This window comes from Pogona vitticeps, chromosome 6, assembly GCF_051106095.1.
Source record: "Pogona vitticeps strain Pit_001003342236 chromosome 6, PviZW2.1, whole genome shotgun sequence".
Classification (NCBI taxonomy): domain Eukaryota; kingdom Metazoa; phylum Chordata; class Lepidosauria; order Squamata; family Agamidae; genus Pogona; species Pogona vitticeps.
The window spans coordinates 112,434,904-112,454,356 of record NC_135788.1 but is presented as its reverse complement, the minus strand read 5'-3'; the positions used below and the strand labels follow the sequence as shown (position 1 = coordinate 112,454,356).

At 43.6% G+C, this 19,453-nt stretch overlaps 1 protein-coding gene across 7 annotated transcripts in view; it reads right to left on the bottom strand.

Moving 5' to 3' along the window:
• STX1B (syntaxin 1B) overlaps positions 1 to 19,453 on the bottom strand; it is an 80,503-nt gene that overhangs the window by 23,024 nt on the left and 38,026 nt on the right. For all 7 annotated transcript variants that reach the window (XR_013537172.1, XR_013537170.1, XR_013537169.1 and 4 more), the window contains exons 2-9: positions 16,877 to 16,951; positions 10,903 to 11,002; positions 10,591 to 10,665; positions 7,359 to 7,432; positions 6,280 to 6,388; positions 5,196 to 5,269; positions 4,369 to 4,506; positions 2,283 to 2,393 (exon numbers count right to left, since the gene is read on the bottom strand). Coding sequence is in view for 2 of the 7 variants with exons in the window: in XM_078377129.1 (XP_078233255.1) it covers positions 2,283 to 2,393; positions 4,369 to 4,506; positions 5,196 to 5,269; positions 6,280 to 6,388; positions 7,359 to 7,432; positions 10,591 to 10,665; positions 10,903 to 11,002; positions 16,877 to 16,951 (756 nt within the window). In the remaining 5 variants the exon portion in view is untranslated. The remainder of the gene's footprint in view (positions 1 to 2,282; positions 2,394 to 4,368; positions 4,507 to 5,195; positions 5,270 to 6,279; positions 6,389 to 7,358; positions 7,433 to 10,590; positions 10,666 to 10,902; positions 11,003 to 16,876; positions 16,952 to 19,453) is intronic.

Here is a 19,453-nt window from a genome sequence, read left to right as displayed (position 1 = left end):
GTCTAGCGAGGCACCACTGTATATGCAACCGTGAGCCATGGTTCAGCTCCAGCCTCACCACCCTTGTTGTCTCCACACAGTGAGCTAGGAGATTATGGGTTGTAGACCAACATATCTGCAGAAGAAGTTGGCTAAATGCTATGGGTATAACCAGAGAAGAGCTTGCATATTTCCCCTCCTGGAGCACCAGAAGGAGAAATAAAACACTTTATCAAACTTTGGCTTCTTGTTACAGATGTCCAGTTTATTATAGAAGTTTGGGGGGGGATTTTTATCTCTAATTTTTATGGTCTACTGTGATTATTTTAATTAAAGACGTTTCCTGTGAGAGGCCAGCCCAAATCAACTAAGGCATGTACGGCAGATGGGGTTACGCATCCTATCACATAGGCTGCCTTAGGCAAGCTGCGCGGTCTTTGAGCGGTACCAGAAGGAAGTTTTGGTAAATTACTTATGCCTAAAAACAAAACAAAACCCTCACCTGGCAATGTCTCCATAAGTAGGAATTAACTTGACAGCATGTAATTATGTCCCTCAAAGGCAGTATAAAAATTAAAAATATTAAATAAACAAACCAAAGCAGAATCTTGTCCCTCACTAATCAAGTCTAGACTTTCCTATACAGTGGTACCTCGACTTATGAACTTAATCCGTATTGGAACGGCATTCGTACGTCGAAAAATTTGTAAGTTGAGGCAAGATTTACCACAGGAATGCATTGAAAACCATTTAATCCATTCAGGCTGTTTTTTGTTCGTATGTTGAGGCGCTGATCATAGGTAGAGGTACAGTGGTGCCCCGTATAGCGAGGTTAATCCGTTCCGGATTAACCTTTGCTATGCGAAAACATCGCTGTACGGGGCAGGAAAAGCCTATTGGAATGCATTAAACTTAGTTTAATGCGTTCCAATAGGCGCCGAAACTTACCCCTCCAGCGATGTTTTCGCGGTCCGGCGGCCATTTTGGAGCCGCCGATCAGCTGATCAGCGGCTCCAAAATGGCCGCCGGATGACCCGAAATGGCCCCCCGCAGCATTTTCGCGACCTCGGTAAGCAAGGGGAGGGCGCGAAAACACTGACGGGGGCCATTTCGGGTCATCCGGCGGCCATTTTGGAGCCGCCGATCAGCTGATCGGCGGCTCCAAAATGGCCGCCGGACACCCCGATCGTCGCAAAGTGAGTGCGGCGATTGGGGCAGCTCCGTATAGCGATCCCCAAAAAGGGATAGCTATACGGATTCTTCGTTGTACGGTGCGCTCGTTAAGCGAGGCACCACTGTATTAGTTTCCACAGGAACTAATGCAAAGCCCGTTAATCCGTACTCTACCACTAGGGGAAGAATTGTTTTTATTTTTTCTTCTTGAAACGTTTGCAAGTGGAGACGTTTGCAAGTCAAGGTACCACTGTATTTATTATACTTCAGAATTGTCCAAGAACGACAGTTCCTTAGAAAGAATTCTCGGGGGGAGGGGGACTGAAACATAAACCAAAAAATATTAACTAGAAAAGGTGCATAACTGGAGTCCTGATTGGTCAGAACATTTTGTTTAATGACTCATCAAGAGATAGAAAGCTGAAGGAATGAATTCCAGTGCAGTTTTATGCACAATTATTTATAAGTAAATCCCAATGGGTTCAGTTTAACTAACTCCCAAGTACAGTGATGCCTCGCTTGACAATGTTAATTCATTCCAGCAAAATCACTGTAAAGCGAAAACATCGTCAAGCGAAATAAAAAAGCTGTTTCGATCGTCGTAATGCGAAGAATCAGTTCCCGAAGCAGGGAACCGATCACCACAAAGTAAAAAAACCCCATTAAAACATCATTTTGCTATCACAATTGCGATCGCAAAAACATTGTTGTGAAGTGGATTCGTCGTTATACGGGGTAATCGATAAGCAGGGCACAACTGTATAGGACCGCAGCCTCAACCAGAGTTTGAAAACACTACAGTTCTCCAGAATACCCTGGTCCTCATGCCATGCTGGCAGAGGAACTGTGGGGCGCAAATATTACCAAGTTCTGGCCTTATCAAAGGCCATCTCTGACCAGGCCCTTCCTCCCTGGCTTCTTTTCTTGGACCTGTGTTGGTTTCTGCTGTTTGCTTGATCTCCCTTGTCTTCGGACTCCTTATGAAATTTAATTTTGCTAACGGTGGTCATTTTCTCTCAGCCCCTTCTTCTCACTCAGCCTTACTCCCAGCCTTTCTTCCTCCGGTGCATCGCAACATCTTAGTCCCAAATCAATCCCATCACCATCTTATCTCAGTTCCTCTCACTCACCCTCCGAGCCTTGCTCTGGTATTTTACAGCTTTCTTGGTGTCAGAGACGGCTCTTTCCACGTAGTCAACAGAGTGCTCGACATTGTATTCAATGCGGTCAATCATCTCGCCCTGAAATGGAGGGAGAGACAAATTACTAGGGCAGAATATGACACATTAAATTCTGTAATAACAGGGTCAACACATATGGTTAATAGAGTCATTCCCGCCACCTTCCTCTAAGGAGCAAACTTTAACCACGCTCACAAAGTACCTTGTAAGTTAAGTAAAATTGAGAATAGTAACTCAGGGTGTGGGTTCTAACCTATAAAGTTCTAAATGGCTTGGGTCCATTTAGAACTTTACTGTCTCTACCTTCAGGAGCCTGCTCGAGTGTTAAGATTATCAGGAGATGCCTTTTTCTCGACTGCCACCTCCATAAGTATGTTTGGTGGATGTATGGGAGAGGGCCTTCTCTGTTGCTGCTCCCAGATGGTGGAACTCCCTCCCACAGAAGGCAAAGCTAGACTCATCTTCGCTGTCCTTCCACAAGCAGGCAAAGACCTTTCTCTTCAGACAGGCTTTTCCTAAGTGACTGGCTGCCTAAGTGTGGTTTTAAATGGATTATTGTACCTTACTGCTTCGAACGTGTTTTGGTGTTGCTTATTTATTTCTATATGACATTTGTTTGATCCTTTTTAGTATTTGTATAGCCACTGCTGTTATCTTTAATATTGTCTTTTAGTGATGCAAGCCACCTTGGGCCCTTTTAGGGAGAAGGTAGAATAAAAATATTTTTTTAAAAATAAATAATAACTGACACAAAATTACCCTCTGAACTTTAGTGGGGATCTTAACCCAGGTTTTGGCTGGCATACTCCTAAAATGCATGGCTTAGATACTCTTGAAGACAAGCACCAATTAACTTGAATGGAAAAGACACAAAAGCGAAATGCTGGAAACTGGCTTTTTTTTAGTCAGAGCTAAATGATGGAACATTTGCCTCTGACTATGTACCAACTTTTTTATTTTCCTCACAGCTGAACATTTTTCAGCTTCCCTCATCTGATCCCGAACAGTAATGACTTCCCAGTGAGAAAGAGTTTGGGGATGGGGTAATGTCTACAAAATCTTGAGTTCTATGATGGCTGATTTTAAAAATTAAGAATTAGAGATAGCCATGGCTTTCAGCCGCTTGACTGCTGTTCAAACACGGAGTCACTGGGAATTTTTTTACACTGGCTTTGATAGTACAGTGCCAGGTAAACTCATAACAACAAAATAATCGCAGAAACTTGAAATAATCTAAAAGACTTTTCCAAAAGAAAATTGTTAGAAAAACATTGAAAATTTAAACCTTCTGAAGTTGAAATATGGCAGCAGATTGGACACCAGGGCTGTCTTCCTCTGGGGCAGACCTGGGCAAAGTGCGGCCCGAGGGCCACATACGGACCGCGAGCCGCTCCTGTCCGGCCCGCGGACAGTTTTGAACATCAAAACCATTTTCGTCTAAAGTTGATCAGTTGCTGATTTTTAACATACCACAAAAAAACCTCTTTAGTATTTGTGAAGATTAACAAGTTTAAAATAAAAACAATCATAACATCACTGTTTCATTTTATTTTTAAGTAAAGTTGGTTCGGCCCCCAAACACAGTTCAGATTTTTCATGTGGCCCCCCCTATAGAAATTAATTGCCCACCCCTGCTCTGAGGGAAGCCACCTTGCCCAGTAAGGGCATTACAAACTAAAAGGCTCTTTTCCCTCATTCACTGGCCATATCAATTCTGGCTGCAATTACTCCAGTAGATGATCCTCCAATATTGATGCCGCAGCACAAGAGGACGGTTAAAGGACAAAAACGATCCAGCAGAAAACTGGGTCCTAAGCCATGTGTGGCTATAGAGAGAAACACCAACACTTTGAATTGAGCCTCAATGAGAACACGGAGCCACGGAAGTTACTCCGAAACAGGAATGTTACCATTCCATCTCCTGTTCTCTGTTAGCAGTCTAACAATGGCGTTCTGAGCTGAATGTATGCCGGTGCTTCCAAAATTGTCTTCAAAGACAGCCTTTGTGCCTTCCTGCTTCCCTCGCCATCCCTACCTGGCTTTCCACCAACATAGCCATGTCCACAAACATATCGTGCAGCTCCCGGATGCTGGTTTCCAGCTTGATGATCTCGTTGTGCCGGGTCTCGATTTCATTCAGGGCTTGCTTCGTCATCTGTGAGTCCATTTTGATCTGAAGGGAAAGGCAGGATGCAGACCAAAAGACAGGATTTTAGTTCTAAACAAAGACTTTAGAATTCCTTCCTCTCCTAGGACACCCTTGTCCTACAATGTAAAGAATTCAGAGCTTGGGAGACTTCCTCTTTTGGACTACAAGTACCACAATCCTCTAGCTAGCATGGCCACTGAATGGCCCATGGTGCAGGAAGTCACTTTTCCAAGTCTCTGATATTGACTGTTAACACAAAATTGTAAATAAAATAGCAGGTAAACCTGCATAGTTGTGGAATATGGTACCTAGAAATTTTAAAAAGAGACTGATACATTTCTAGACCCCACAACTATCAGGAGGATTTTGAAAACATGTGGATTATGCCGTTGTTAAACAATGGAATTTTCTATGGAAGGGTTTGTTGCATTGCAGTTTCATTCCCTCATCTCCTTGGCTTTAGTTACTGTATTCTGACCCCCATCCCCATAACCCTAGTCTAGACATTCTGGGGAAACCCAACATGAGTTCCTTGCAGAACACCCGGTATCTGGCCAACACTGTCTTGTCCTCAGCTTTAAACTACAGGAGAGCAAAGTCTGAAACCTTGATAAGTTGGACACGCTTCCTGAGCTGCATCTTGGTTAGGGTGCCCAGTGAAATGAGCACCCCAAGGAACGCAAGAAGGAAGCAACTTTGAATCAGATACGTACATCATCCGTGAAAATCGCCAGCTTTCCGCTCTCCAGCATGTCTTCTAACTCTTCGTTGGTTGTTGTTCTGCCAGCTGCAAGGAAGGAAGGTCAGAGCCATGATAAATCACCCCATGCTGCAGTTCAGTGGCCCCTTTTTTCTGCAACAACATATGGCAGTAAATGCGGCCTCCCTGCTGATTCACATACTATCACACTGGACAAGGAACTGAGGACATTTGTGTTTCTTTCAGCTTGTTTCCAAATCCCACAGAACGGAGCAGAACTCAAGCAGCCAGCAGTATAGTTAAGAGAGTCTTTCAGGGCATCCTTGCTTGTTGCTTGCCTTAAGCTTCACTGTAGGGGAAGAGCTATCTCTACATGGCTATCGGAGAGCACACCTAGCTTTAAATTTAGCAGCAGCTATACTTCCCTGTTAGGCAAAGGCAGTTGCTGCCAGAGATAGGAAGGAAGTATTCGGTTTCAAAAACAACAACCATCAAAAGCTGAGGATGCTTTGGATTGTGGTCGCTCCCCCTCCAGGTACCTTTACAGGTACCAGCATTTATTCATGCCTGGAATGTATACTCTTTGCAAACAAATACCCATCCTCTTGAACACCCACCCTTCAGAGTTTACTGTTATGGCTTAAATTAAATGAAAACATACCCTCTACATGTTCTGGGTTGCTCTATTCCTTCTTACTCATAATGTGTCCCTACATTCAGCTCACACTCTTTTTGGCAAGAAGATAAAACCCAATCATTCTTATACTGAGTCAGATAATTGGTTCATCTACTTCAGTGTTGCTAACTCCAGCTGGCAGCAGCTGTTCTAGGCTTCAGGTGGAAATTTCTCAACCCCACCTGGAGAGGCTGGGGACTGAACTTTGGACTAACTGTATGCAAACTCTCTACAGCACTTTCTAACCCCTGATCTGTTGCCCTCTGCACCAGCCCAATGACTTCGGATGATTTGCATCCAACTGGCCAGACTCTCAATTGCTAAGGAGGGAAAAGTGTGTTTGTGTGGGGTTTTTTTCCTTTTAAGAAATTGAGCCATTTTGGAGATGTTCGCAAAGGGAATGCAGACATGAAAAACATACTTATCTCCAGCTGTCTCTGGATACGGTCCTTGCATCGGTCTCTATATTTGGACTGGGTTGTGTTGTATTCCGTCATCACCTCCACAAATTTGCGGGAGAGGGTTGAGTGCTGGCCAATGAAATGGAGAGACAAGTCATGTCACAGGGGAAGGGCAGAGAGAGAGAGAGAGAGGGCCCTCCCTTTCTCCACTTCTTTGTCTCATTGCAAGGCCTGATCTATTGATTACTGAGGTTAAATGAAATGGAGAAAAGGAATTCTCATGCAAAATATTTACTCTCAGATATATGCCCAAACACCTGGTTGACACTGCAAACTGATCAGGCCTTTGGTGGTGGTGGTGGACTTGAATAGGTTTAGTAGTAAAAGGAAATGGAACAAAATAAATTATGAAATATAGCAGGGAGCAGATGCAGCAGTGGCCAAAATACAGTCCAGGGAGATGTTCAAATGAAGGCAGCTTTCTCGACCAGGGGGAAAATAGCATCTCCACCAGGGAAAGGCAATATTTTCTAAAGTGCTTCGCTGGATTGATCATCTTTTTTTTAAAAAAAAACAGTCCCAAAACAAGCTGCCCTCCCTCCTTCCCTCCCTCCCTCCCTCCTTTCTTTCTTTCTTTCTTTCTTTCTTTCTTTCTTTCTTTCTTTCTCTTTCTTTCTCTCTCCCTCTCTCTCTCTCTCTTTTTCTTTCTTTCTTTCTTTTAAAAATCCAGAGATGGCAAGCCAAATTCTAGAAAAGAATTTGTCTTTATATGAATGAAAAAAGGAATGCCTCTTCTAAAGCTGATGCATGCTACGATGTATGAGCATCTGATTATAAAAACTGATGAAAGATGCTTTCCATTCCAGATCATTTTTTCCTTATAAGAAGGTGCCAGCTGAGAAGAGATATTCATGCCAGCATGAAGAAGCATAAGAAGATGACACGTAACACTTAAATCACAATTAATAAATCCAAGCTTGTTCATCTCAATTCTAGATAAGCGAGGTGCATGGAAAGACCAAACCATTAAAAAAATAAAATAAGAGAGGACACAAAGAGACAGAAAACATTTAGTCAAAACAAATATAATGCAGAATACCTGTGTTTTCCGGATCCGAAGGTCAGCAGAAGATCGGTTCTGCACTTCTTCCTGTTCAATCCCTTGCTCAATTGCTGGAAGATGAAAAAGGTAAAGAGCCCAGAGTTAAAGAAATAAGAAGCATTGTGAACGTGGTTTAAAAAGTGGGACCCATGGATGAGTGCTCTTAAAAGAGAAGATATTTTAGACTCAATCGATAAATTGAAGATTAATAAGTCACTGGGCCCAGATGGCATCCACTCCAGGATTATTAAGGAACTGAGGAATGAAGTTGCTGATCTCTTAACTAAACTATACGACTTGTCCCTTAAATTGGCCACAGTGCCAGAGGACTGGAGGATAGCACATGTCACACCAATCTTTAAAAAGGGAAGGAGGGGGGATCCGGGAAACTACAGGTCGATTAGCCTAACCTCTGTTCCAGGGAAGATGGTGGAAAGCCTCATCCAAGATTAAATCTTAAAACACACAGAAGAACAAGCCTTGCTGAGGGAAAATCAGCATGGCTTCTGTGAGGGCAAGTCTTGCCTCACAAACACTTTAGAGTTCTTTGAAAAAGTCAACAGGCATGTGGAGGCGGGCAAACCAGTGGATATTGTCTATCTGGATTATCAGAAGGCGTTTGACACGGTTGCTCACCAAAGGCTGCTGAGAAAGCTCCACAGTCAGGGGATAAGATGGCAGGTCCTCTTATGGACGGAGAATTGGTTCAGAACCAGGAAACAGAGAGGAGGTGTCAAGGGGAAAATTTCACAGTGGAGAGAGATTAAGAGTGTTGTGCCCCAGGGATCTCTCCTGGGACCGGTGCTTTTCAACCTGTTCGTCAATGACCTGGAGGCAGGGATAAGCAGTGAGGTGGGCAAGTTCGCAGATAACACAAAACTTTTCCAGGCAGTGAAGACCAGAAGGGATTGTGAAGATCTCCAGAGGGATCTCTCCAAATTGGGAGAATGGGCGGCAAAATGGCAAATGTGTTTCAGTATAAGAAAATGTAAAGTAATGCACATTTGGGCAAAAAACCAAAACTTCATTCATCGGCTGATGGGTTCTGAGCTGTGCATGATAGATCAGGAAAGAGATCTTGGTGTGATGGTGGACAGCTCAAGGAAAGTGTCAACTCAGTGTGCGACGGCAGTGAAGAAGGTCAGTTCCATGCTAGGTATCATTAAAAAGGGATTCAAAATAAAAGAGCCAACATTATAGTGCTATTGTTCAAAATGCTGGTAAGGCCGCACCTGGAGTATTGCGTACGGTTCTGGTCGCCACGCCTCAAAAAAGACATAGTGGAACTGGAAAAGGTGCAGAAGAGAGCGACTCAAATGATGACTGGGTTGGGGCCCCTCCCTTATGAGGAAAGGCTGCAACATTCAGGGCTCTTTGGTCTCGAGGAAAGGCTCCTGGGGGGGGGGGACATGGTTGAGATGTATAAAACTATGCAGGGGGTGGATAAAGTGGAGAGAGATAAGCTCTTTTCCTTTTCACACAATACCAGAATCAGGGGACATCTTCTCCAATTGAGTGTGGGGAGAGTGAGAACAGACCAAAGAAAATATGTATTCACTCAGCGTGTTGTTATTCTGTGGAACCCCTTGCCACAGGATGTGGTGATGGCATCTGGCCTAGATGCCTTTAAAAGGGGATGGGACAGATTCCTGGAAGAAAAGTCCATTGCCGGTTACAAGCCATGATCCAAGCTTAAAAGGATGGTACCTCCAAATGCCAGATGCAGGGGAAGGGGTATCAGGTGACAGGTATCTAGTTGTCTCGTGGGCTCCCCGAGGCCTCTGGTGGGGCCACTGTGAGATACAGGAAACTGGGCTAGACCTGATCCAGCAGGTCTCTTCTGATGTTCTTATGTACTGCCCCAGGTGTAAGAAAGTGAGCTTGTAGGTTCAAAGGATCCAACAGCTAGGGCTTTCCCCCTGGTGCCAGAAATGTCTCTATGCACCCAGCCATCCTGTCAACTGGCCCTGATGTGACAGGGCTGTAAATGTTTCCTGTAAACCTCTCCTTAACAATTCTTAACCATGCCTCCTGTATCCGTAGGTGAAATACGCATTGTTCTATGAGATGTTTCTGTTCAATTATCGAAAGGGAGGGTATCGGATAATAAAAGTGGAGCCTCGTGAAATCCACAGGAGCTCAAAAATATCCAGACTGTTTCCTGGGCAGCAACTATCTTCTGAGGACAATATGATGATGCAGTATCACTCTTACATAAACGTCTGGGGTGGCACAGGAATGTTGCCTCCTCAGCAGCTGCGAGGAGGAGCTGTGAGTGGCAATGAATTTCACACCCTTGCCCTGCAAATTCATTCTTCCTCCAAATAAAATAGTTTTACAGATCAACTGGAACAGCCCCACACTTCTCCGGTGCGCAAGTGGGAAGAGCCTTTCTCTCTCTCTCTCTCTCTGTATTGCCAATAATGACACATCGGCCAAAATCCTGTTGTGCTGCCATACAAAAGGTGGAGCATTTCAAAGTAAGTTGCCTCAAGTTAAGAAGTCTCCATAGACATGATGTATTTCGTGCTGAGTTGCTGGACTCAATACGCAATAGATAATGTCTACAGAAATGTCTTAACTTGAGACAATTCTCTTCCAGAAGCTACACCGTTTGCATAGAAGGTGCAACAGGATTTCAGCAACTGTATCTTCCCTGGACTCCCAGCCTCTATTCTATGTCGAAACATGTGACCCAATGCCAATGTGGCTAACCATCTATGCTATAATGAAGATTCCTGGGTCCAAGTTTCTTTTAGCTCTCAATGTATGCAAACTAATTACATTAGGATGCCCCTGTCTAGGAGATATTTATCCATTGATTCACTTATTAGCTGCCAAAAAGCTCTAAATAAAAAACCCCAGAAGTACATATTTATATATATTTCCATGGTGTAGTTACCAGAACTGGACACTAGAGGGAGCCAGGGACCATGCAACGTATCGTATTTGATATTTCCACATTTTTTAAGCATCAGTCGGGGGTGGGGGGGCTTGGAACCGGTCCCCCACAGGTGTATTGTACTGTAACCTTGCAGCTCTATCCTAATCCAGCGTCTGAAACAATATGGGCCTGCCAGACAGTTTTTGTAAGGATTATTCTGATAATACAATAAAGGGCTTTGCAGACCAAAAGCACGATGTTAATGATGGCATGAAGAAAGAGAAGGTGGAGGAGAAAATCAGTTAACACTCGGTCACTCTTTATTATTGCCACCATGGATCTTACCTTTCAATTTGGAGCGCACCTTGTTGGCAGTCTTCTTGATATCAGCTGTTAAGTCCTCCAGCTCCTGCTTGGTCTCTGCAAGCAGAATACCAAAAAAAACCAGGTGTCTTAGGGCAATCCCAAGAGATGATTGCAGTGTTTTTCCAGGCATTGGGTGTACATCCCTTATCCTCCCACAGGATCTGGTGAAACATCTCTGCATATATATTTGGTGCATATTGCCTCTTGGGCAGCAGGCATCGTGTGCAAGCACACAGAACAGTGTCACTGACCATAAGCCTATGGTGTGCCAGGGTGTGTGGTCTCACTTACTCTCATCCGGGTTGGGGGCAGCCAAGATGGCACTGTGCTGCTTCTTCACCAGCTCCACATCCTCTGAGAGCTTCTCAATACAGCCGCGGATCTCCTCCACCTGTTCCAGAATACACAGAGACACAGACTGGATGGCTCTCATACTGCAGTTGCAGAGGGCAAACATTCACACAATCTGATAAATAACAAGCATCTTGGCCCAGAGTTGCCCCCGTCAATTGTACACACTAGCAATGTTGACCGAGAGCCTTCATGGGCATCTCTTCGGCACTTCGGTTTCTCTGTTCATAAGATTTGTTTAACAAAGTGCTTCTGTCCTTCACAGAAATAATCTCTCCCATTTGGAGACAAAGGTGATCACTAAATGTAGCAGCCAGAAAACCTTTGCAACTTTGGGGCCAAATTTCTCATGGACAAAGATCCAGGAGCTGTCTTTTAGCGTGGGATACCACATAGCCCTCAAAGTGATATGTATAACTATCTCCCTATTCATGGGAACAAACACACATCCCCATCCACCCCCTCCATCCATGCACTCCTTACCAGTCAGAGGTTAGATACCCTTCTGAATAACTGTCTCCCAAATTCCTCCACTGGAAGACCACTAACTATAGTGGTTGGAGGATACTGGGATCTGTAGTCTAAATATAACATTTCCAACATCTCTTCCCCATACATACACATCCTGTTATCAACAAATATTCACCCCCCTCCCCATATCACACACTTCAATTAACCCACTGGTTTCCAACTTTGTAACACAGCAGTTCTTGGACTGCAATTCCCAGAAGCCTTCATCACTAACTGTGCTGACTAAGGTTTCTGGGAGTTGTAGTCCGAGAACACCTGGAACAAGGCTGAGAACCACTGCATTAACCAATTTGTTCACCCATCTGTCTATCCACTTCCTTCCCTCCATTCACTCACATGAATCCACATATGTATGTATCCATACACTTCTCCTTCACACGCAGAGATAAAAAAGAGATTAAAAGTTCCAGCATAAAGAGGAACAGGGGCTAAGTAGAGATGGCCACAGCTACCGAAAGAAGCCTCAGACAAGCTGCAGGGCTGAGACAGAGGGAGACTCTGGGGCAAGCTGAAAGGCTCCATACTTAAGCTGAAGCACATAAACCCACAAGAAATCCCTAACATATTTGTCAGATCTGGAGTAGTCTAAGGCTGCTGGACAATTTAAATGTTCTTCAAATGCTTCTGGCAGGGTCCTGAAGAATTTCTGGCAGTTAAATGGCTGCATTACCCCACATAAGCACCAGAGGGCGCTGCGCAGCAACAGGGGTTTGAACCTCAAGCAAAGCAGAAGCTCTCTCCAAGGTCCTGAAACCAGCCGCCAAGCAAGGGGCTGCATCCTTCATGTCCCTCGATCAAGAACCACGTTCCCATGCCTGGCTTGGTCTTGATTTTGCTTCACACTGAAATCATGCACACTGTGTAGCAAATGGGTACCGCGACCCCTTGGCCTCTGGCTACATGTGAAACCGAAAAGCCGGTCTGCACACTCAGCCAAGTGGGATGTGAGATGGCAGATTTATAGAGTCCATAAGAGTTTCTCAATCCCTTGTATGCCCCTATTTAGGTCCCCAGAGCTTCCCCTTTTCAATGGTTTTTTTCCCCTAAGTGGGCACATTTCCAAGACTGGTGCACTGCTAGAGAAGACAGACATTTGAAAATAGGATTTAAGGATGGATGGGTAAACCACTGGTTTAGCACCTACCACTCACATACCCTTTTTTACAGTGAAAACCAGAGATCGCAGCCTTCACTCTACATATTGCTGGACTGACACAGGTTTAAATGGTCATTAGAGTTTGTGCCTAAGTGGTCACAGGCTACAATTCACACTAGTCTCAGATGAGTGAGGTCCACACAAAAAAAATGTAAGAATGTTGAGAATCTTGGACTCCAGTGGAATGGAACTACATTTGGTGATTTTACATGAAACAATACAATGTGCATGCTTATTTGAAGGATGATGGGCACGTTTGTTTAATTTAGAGCAGAATTTGGAGGTGAGGTGGCAAAAGGTTTCTCACTAAAAGAGAAAAGTTGATGAATAGTCTTCCTGAGGGACAATATTGCTTCCTCTTGAAAAGCATAATCACTTCAAGGCATACTATTTGCATCTTTCCCAATGTAGCACTGTGAGGAATACGTCTTTCTAGCTTTATCACTAAAATGAGGGGGAAAGGTGAATATCTCAGAAATTCACTTCAGATATTACAGTCTGATCAAATATCACATCACATATTTGAATCTGAATCTTGAATATTTGAAAGGCAAATGGTATGGCTTCTGACAGGAACAACACATTAACACGATAAACGTGTTTGAGGGCTGAATTTAAAGCAGATGGCAAAATCACACTGTAATGCAACTTCACAGAAACATTCAGGTTTCTCTGGGGTGCGCCCTTTTTGAACAATAGTTGACAGACAAATACAGATTGCACAGCTGTTGGGGGCTACCATCCCGGTGGCTTTCCCATCATCCTTCAACTTCCAGTACTTGTGCACATCATGCAGCATCCTTAAAAGATGCTGTCGCATATTAAATGTCTTGTGTTTGAATATTCATGAGCTTAGCTCTCAAGCAGATCCCACACACGTGTTGAAACAGGAGTTAATTCAGGCCACCGGTAGCATCTGCCACCTCCTTTACAAAGGAGGATGAACTAACAGGGAGAGGGTAAGAAATGCAAGGATGACCAACTTTTGTATCTTTGGTGGCCATTTTATTTTCCACACAATCGCTGGAAAGTGTATTTTGCTGCACAAACCCACCCCTCAAGGAATCTCCAGATGTTAAAAATCACGTCAGAGCTATCTAGCAGAAAATGGACTTACTGCTAGAGGTAACTGCGCTGAGGAATAGCTTGGCTGTGACATGGGGAGTCCCCCCACAAAAGAGCTCACATTAAGTTGTGGAATCTCTCTGTCACACACAAAACCCAACTGAACCCATTTCCGCCCCTCACAACTGAAAACTAGATTCAAACTACTCGTCACTGATGCAGTATGGTCTAATTATAGACCACGTCTGCCTCTGTCACATTTGAGAAACATTGGTGCGCATGCGCATAGCTCCAATCTGAAGAAAGAAACGGATGTTCAGATGATAGTGAAGTTTCCACGCCCACTGCTTAACTCCTTGCCATCTTTTCCCAAGCATAGCTGTGGGGGGACGCCTCAGGGAAGAGCTCAGGGGAGCTAAGATACAGGTCAGGGGTTAACTCCTCTCATTTGCATGCCTCTGATCTCTGACCTGTTTTTTAAATAAATGGGATAAGCCTGGCTTTAAAGACCCAAAACCTACTACAGTGGTGCCTCGCTAGACAGTCACCCTGCATGACAGTTTTTTTGCTAGACATTGACTTTTTGCGATCGCTATAGCGATTCGCAAGACAGTGATTCCTATGGGGGAATTTCGCTGGAAATGTTTTGTCCCTGCTTCGCAAACTGATTTTTGCTAGATGACGATTTTGACAGCTCCCTCTGTGCTTGCAAAACAGGTGTTTTTGGGACCTAAGCTTCGCAAGAAAGCAATTTAAACAGCTGATTGGCGGTTTACAAAGCGGCTTTCCTATGATCGATCACTAGACAACGACGATTCTTCCCCATTGGAACGCATTAAACAGGTTTCAATGCATTCCAATGGGGAAATGCTTTTCGCTAGACAATGATTTCGCTAAACAGTGATTTCAGTGGAATGGATCATCATCGTCTAGCGAGGCACCACTTGTAATATTATTTGTGTTTCACATCTTGGGAAACTTTTTTGATAAACTTGGATTAAAACTATAGAGGGGTAGAAAACTTTGCTGAGCCCTCTGCCCAATGCTTGGGAGGTACCCCAGTCCTTGAAATGGAAATGAGCAGTGGCAGCAACTCTGGTTTCATTTTTTAAAACACATGGGGTAGTGGAACAAGCTCCGGGGAGCCACAGGTTATTTAAAAGGTGACTTCCAGGGACGTGAATCTCCTTGTTTTAATGTAATGTCTACCTCTATCGCTATTTTATGTAATGAATAGTTCTAATTGTTCCAGATTTTGCAAAACCAGGAGGAGAGCTATGAGCTGTAGACCACATGTAGCTCATCTCGGCAAAAGTGATACTCAGCCTGGGGATTGTCAACAAATCACCCCAATGTATTAGAGAATCATAGAATAATTGGGTTAGAAGGGACCTATAAGGCCATCCAGTCCTGCTCAGCACAGGAATCCAAATCAAACCAGGTTGGACAGATGGTGGTCCAGTTTTCTCTTGAATGCCTCCAGCACTGGAGCACTCACCACCCACTGAGGCCATTGGTTCCTTTGTCATACTGCTCTAACAGTTGAGAATTTTTTCCCCTGATGTTCAGCCTAAATTTGGCTTCCTTTAGCTTGAGCCATTATTATGTGTCCTGCACTCCGGGATGATGGAGAACAGATCCTCCCTCTCCTTGGTATGACAGCTTTTCAAGCATTAGGCCTTGGTTTCCAGTACTCATAGGGCTTGGTTTCATGTAGGGCATCCTCTTGATGTCTCTTTGGAAAGGAAGCAAAATCTGGCAGGTGGCAGTGCATTTCTTTCTGGCATTTGTCATGCTAAACAAAAGACATCAATACCAGAATATCTGCCGTGGCTTCCAAGGGTCCAGAGCTGTATGCATTCGATTTATGCGCAAACACAATCCACAAGTACAGTGGTACCTCGACTTGCATTCGCCCCCACTTGACCTGCGAACGGAACTTTGACTTACGAACCGCAAAAAGAAAAGGAAAAGAAAGAAAGAAAGAAAGAAAGAAAGAAAAAGAAAAAAAAACTTTCCTGCCGTTTTTTTGTCAAAATAAGAAAAAAATTAAAAATTCACCCCCTAGTGGTAGAGAATGGATTAACCGGCTTTGCATTAGTTCCTATGGGAACTAATGCCTCTACCTACGAACAGAGCCTCGACCTACGAACAGAAAACAGCAGGTATGGATTACATGGTTTTCAATGCATTCCAATGCGAAAAGTTTGACTCAACCTGCAAACTTTTCGATCTGCGAACTTAATTCCAATACGGATGAAGTTCGCAAGTCGAGGTGCCACTGTACAGAATTTTGTTCAGAACAGAGACATACGGGTTCGCGTCCTACAAAGGCAAGCTTCCAGGCCCTAAGAAAACAGAGATGAGCCATGGAAATGTTTGAGCAAAATGGGGTGAGACTTTAGAAGCCCAAAGTGGGATTGATGGTCAAAGGCGAGGACTTCCCATTTGAGATGCTGTTGCATATTAAATGCCTTGTATCTGACACACCAGGCACGAGCAGAATCCCTGCTAAACGACAGCACACCAAGAGCCTACAAAAATCTCTGCTGGACCAGTTTCTGAGACACAGCATACTGACTCCAGAGGAGAGAAAGGAAAAGACATGAAAGCCTTCCAATAGGATATGAAGGTGATATCCCTCACTTGATGTCTATCCTCAGCAGTTGCTATTCATATATATGCATACATATTTCATCTCGATCAGGAAGCTCCACTTGTCTATTTAAGAAAATGTTACCTCACACATTTTAGATTTGCATATGGCTGTTTCACTCAAATCTCCAACTACAGATCATTTCCAGAAATCTGAAAACCCAAATTTGAGATGCATAGCATTTTGGGCTTACTTACGCAAAGGATATTAACCTCCTTTAATAAGCCTGATCATACAAGTATAAAAAAATGTATCAAGGATGGCTTAGATGTTGGTCTCATATTGTAGTTTCAGAGATTTTGCATGCCAGTTTTCTATTCCCTTAGGTGCCAATTCTTCCTTAAAAATGTTTGTGTCTTACCAGTATCCGAAAGCAAACAACACTTTTGAAAGCATGCAACTGTTATCAAATTTGATATTTTCTCCCTCAATCTGCTGGTGTCTTCTGTCCACAAGGCCTTTGTACTCTTTTCTATGTATGTCTTTGACAGTGCCTCTCCTCTTACCTGCTCAAAGAATTCATCCATGAAATGGTCTCGGTCCACGTGCACCACCTCTTCCTCATCGTCACTGTCTTTGGCCTACAAGAGATATTTTTGACATGAGTTAGAACAACGTTTGCCTTCCCTTGTCCAAAATGCCAAAACGACACTTGCCATTTCCACCTATTTTCTTCTATTTCCGAACATACTAAGTGCTGGGCTACATATTACCTAGGCATGTAATTCTCCAGAGCAAAGAGCAAGTGGGAGGACCCTAGTCAGAGGAGAAGCAGGTCCTTAGCTGCAGAAGAAGCTGTCTTATACTGACATTGTCAGGTCATATCGTTCAGCATTGTCCACACCAATTGGCCACAGTCATGGCTTCCTGGGGTTTTAGACAGAAAGAATTCTTTCTTTGTCCTTTCTGGAGATGCTTGGTCTTAAAACTGAAACCTTTTGTATCCAAATCCCCAACCTGCTACTTTTCCTGCAAATGCATGCATGCACATAGACGCATACACACTAATTTTACCGCTTTTTTGCAGACCAACTAAGGATGTGTACTCTCTTTGGACAAATTAGTAATAATTGACTAAATCAGGCGATTTTGGGGAGACTATGAGATGGAGCAAAGAGCCTTTGGTTGTAGAGTAACACCTCATACAGCTTTCATGGTTCATCTGGTATTAGTGGAATTTTTTAAAAAATTAACCTACGATGCCCAGAAACTAGAACTACGGAAACAGAAAAGCAATGCATACGATGAGTAGAATGAGTTGCTTGTGTCAAAGGAGAAGTTGAGTGACAACTGAATCTACAATAAAGCCCCCCAAATTCCCCGTAGAACCAGTGAGACACTAGGGAGAGTTCAGACTGAGGTACTTGAGCAGTATATCTCTCTGTTTCCTGCCTGCTATAGGATTGAGTGCATGGGTGTGACTGTGGCTGAACGCCTGGATGCATCTCACTTGGGCTTTGAGTGGCTAGGTGTGAATAAATGCACTAGGGTGTCCTTCCTCCCCATAACTCTGTGTTTTTTCTCTTTTTCTTGTGCTGATGGAAATCCCACTGCTTATTGGCCTCTGAAGGGAGCTCGTCAACAGGTGGAAGTAAAAGGCTCATGTCTACCAAATACCCAAAAATTGATTATGCTGTGTAGCTCTCATTCCCATCCAAAACCTAAGCCTTTCACATTTTTCCCAATTGTGGGAATATATATTCCCCCCCCCAATGGAATTCTGGAAAGCCACTAATAATATCACTGACCCAGAAAAGGGTCAGGTCAGAGTTCCACCAAAAGGGTACAGGATGGGTCACGTCTGCTCTGTGTGCACTTTATTTTCACATAGACTGGGTCAAGGAGACTTCGCACCATCCGTATTCCAGATGGCTGCATGGACACCCTCCACATAAGTGCACAAACGGGTGCCCCACCCACACACATGGGTGCCCCACCCCACCCACACACATGGGTGCCCCCCCGCACACTAAACTGGTCTGTGGTTTGGAAAAGGTTGGGGACCACTGCTCTAGAGGCTTCTGCTCTTCCCAAGTGAGTGTGGCTGGTAGAGATGGCTGGAGGACCTAGGGATACAGGTAACACATGATCTGTGTTCTTTTCTCCCCAGTATAAGAAAAAATAAATGCAGAACAGGATGGAGAGACATGAGCACCTCTGCAGTTCTAAGATGCTCTTTATTATTATTATTATTATTATTATTATTATTATTATTATTATTATTATTATTATTATTATTATTATTATTATTATTATTATTATTATTATTATTATTATTATTATATAGTAGGAGTAATAATGTCACAAATATTTTCAGAACAACATAGGAAATGGTTTCCCAGGTATTCAGGCAGAATGCCTTTCTAGCTCTACCTGAAAATGCCGGATATTCCCTAAAGACTATCCATCCAAATACGAACCAACTCCAGCCCGACTTAGCATCCAAAATCAGACAGGACTGGCATTTATAGCCTGCCCTTCAGCCATAGCAGCTGCCAACGCAGCTTACAAAGACAAATAGTGTGATAATTCTTGCCTTACTATTTCCATTTAAGAAAGAACACATGAAGAATAAGAGAAAGGAGGAGGGAAAAAAGAAAGTACCATTTACATTTTTATGATGCATTTCCCTTCCTAAGATTCTACTCTCTTCTCCTCTCTCTTTGCTTCTTGCTCTCAGCTAGTTACTGAACCTTTGATGTTCACTTTATGATCCTGCATACATATATTTTTTTGGGGGGGGAGTCCTCCAGCTGAAATAAGAATCACCAATACACCCCCAAATCTAATGCAGCCCAAATAAAGGTGTTTTGGCTCACCCATGCAGTCAGGAAGCAAGACTTTGGAATTCAGTCTACTCCAAAACACTAACTCTTATGAAAAAAATGTTTTTATATCTGTCATTTGAAACTATGTACACAAAACCAGCCTCATATGTGAGCAAAGAAGACAATGTGAGTGCTGAATTTTAAATCTTCCTGCACTTTGGTGATCCTCTGAATAGGATCAGATCTAACCAATCAAAGTCCAAGAGAGAAGAGTGCAAGCATTCAGCCACAGTCACGCACATACACACAATCTTA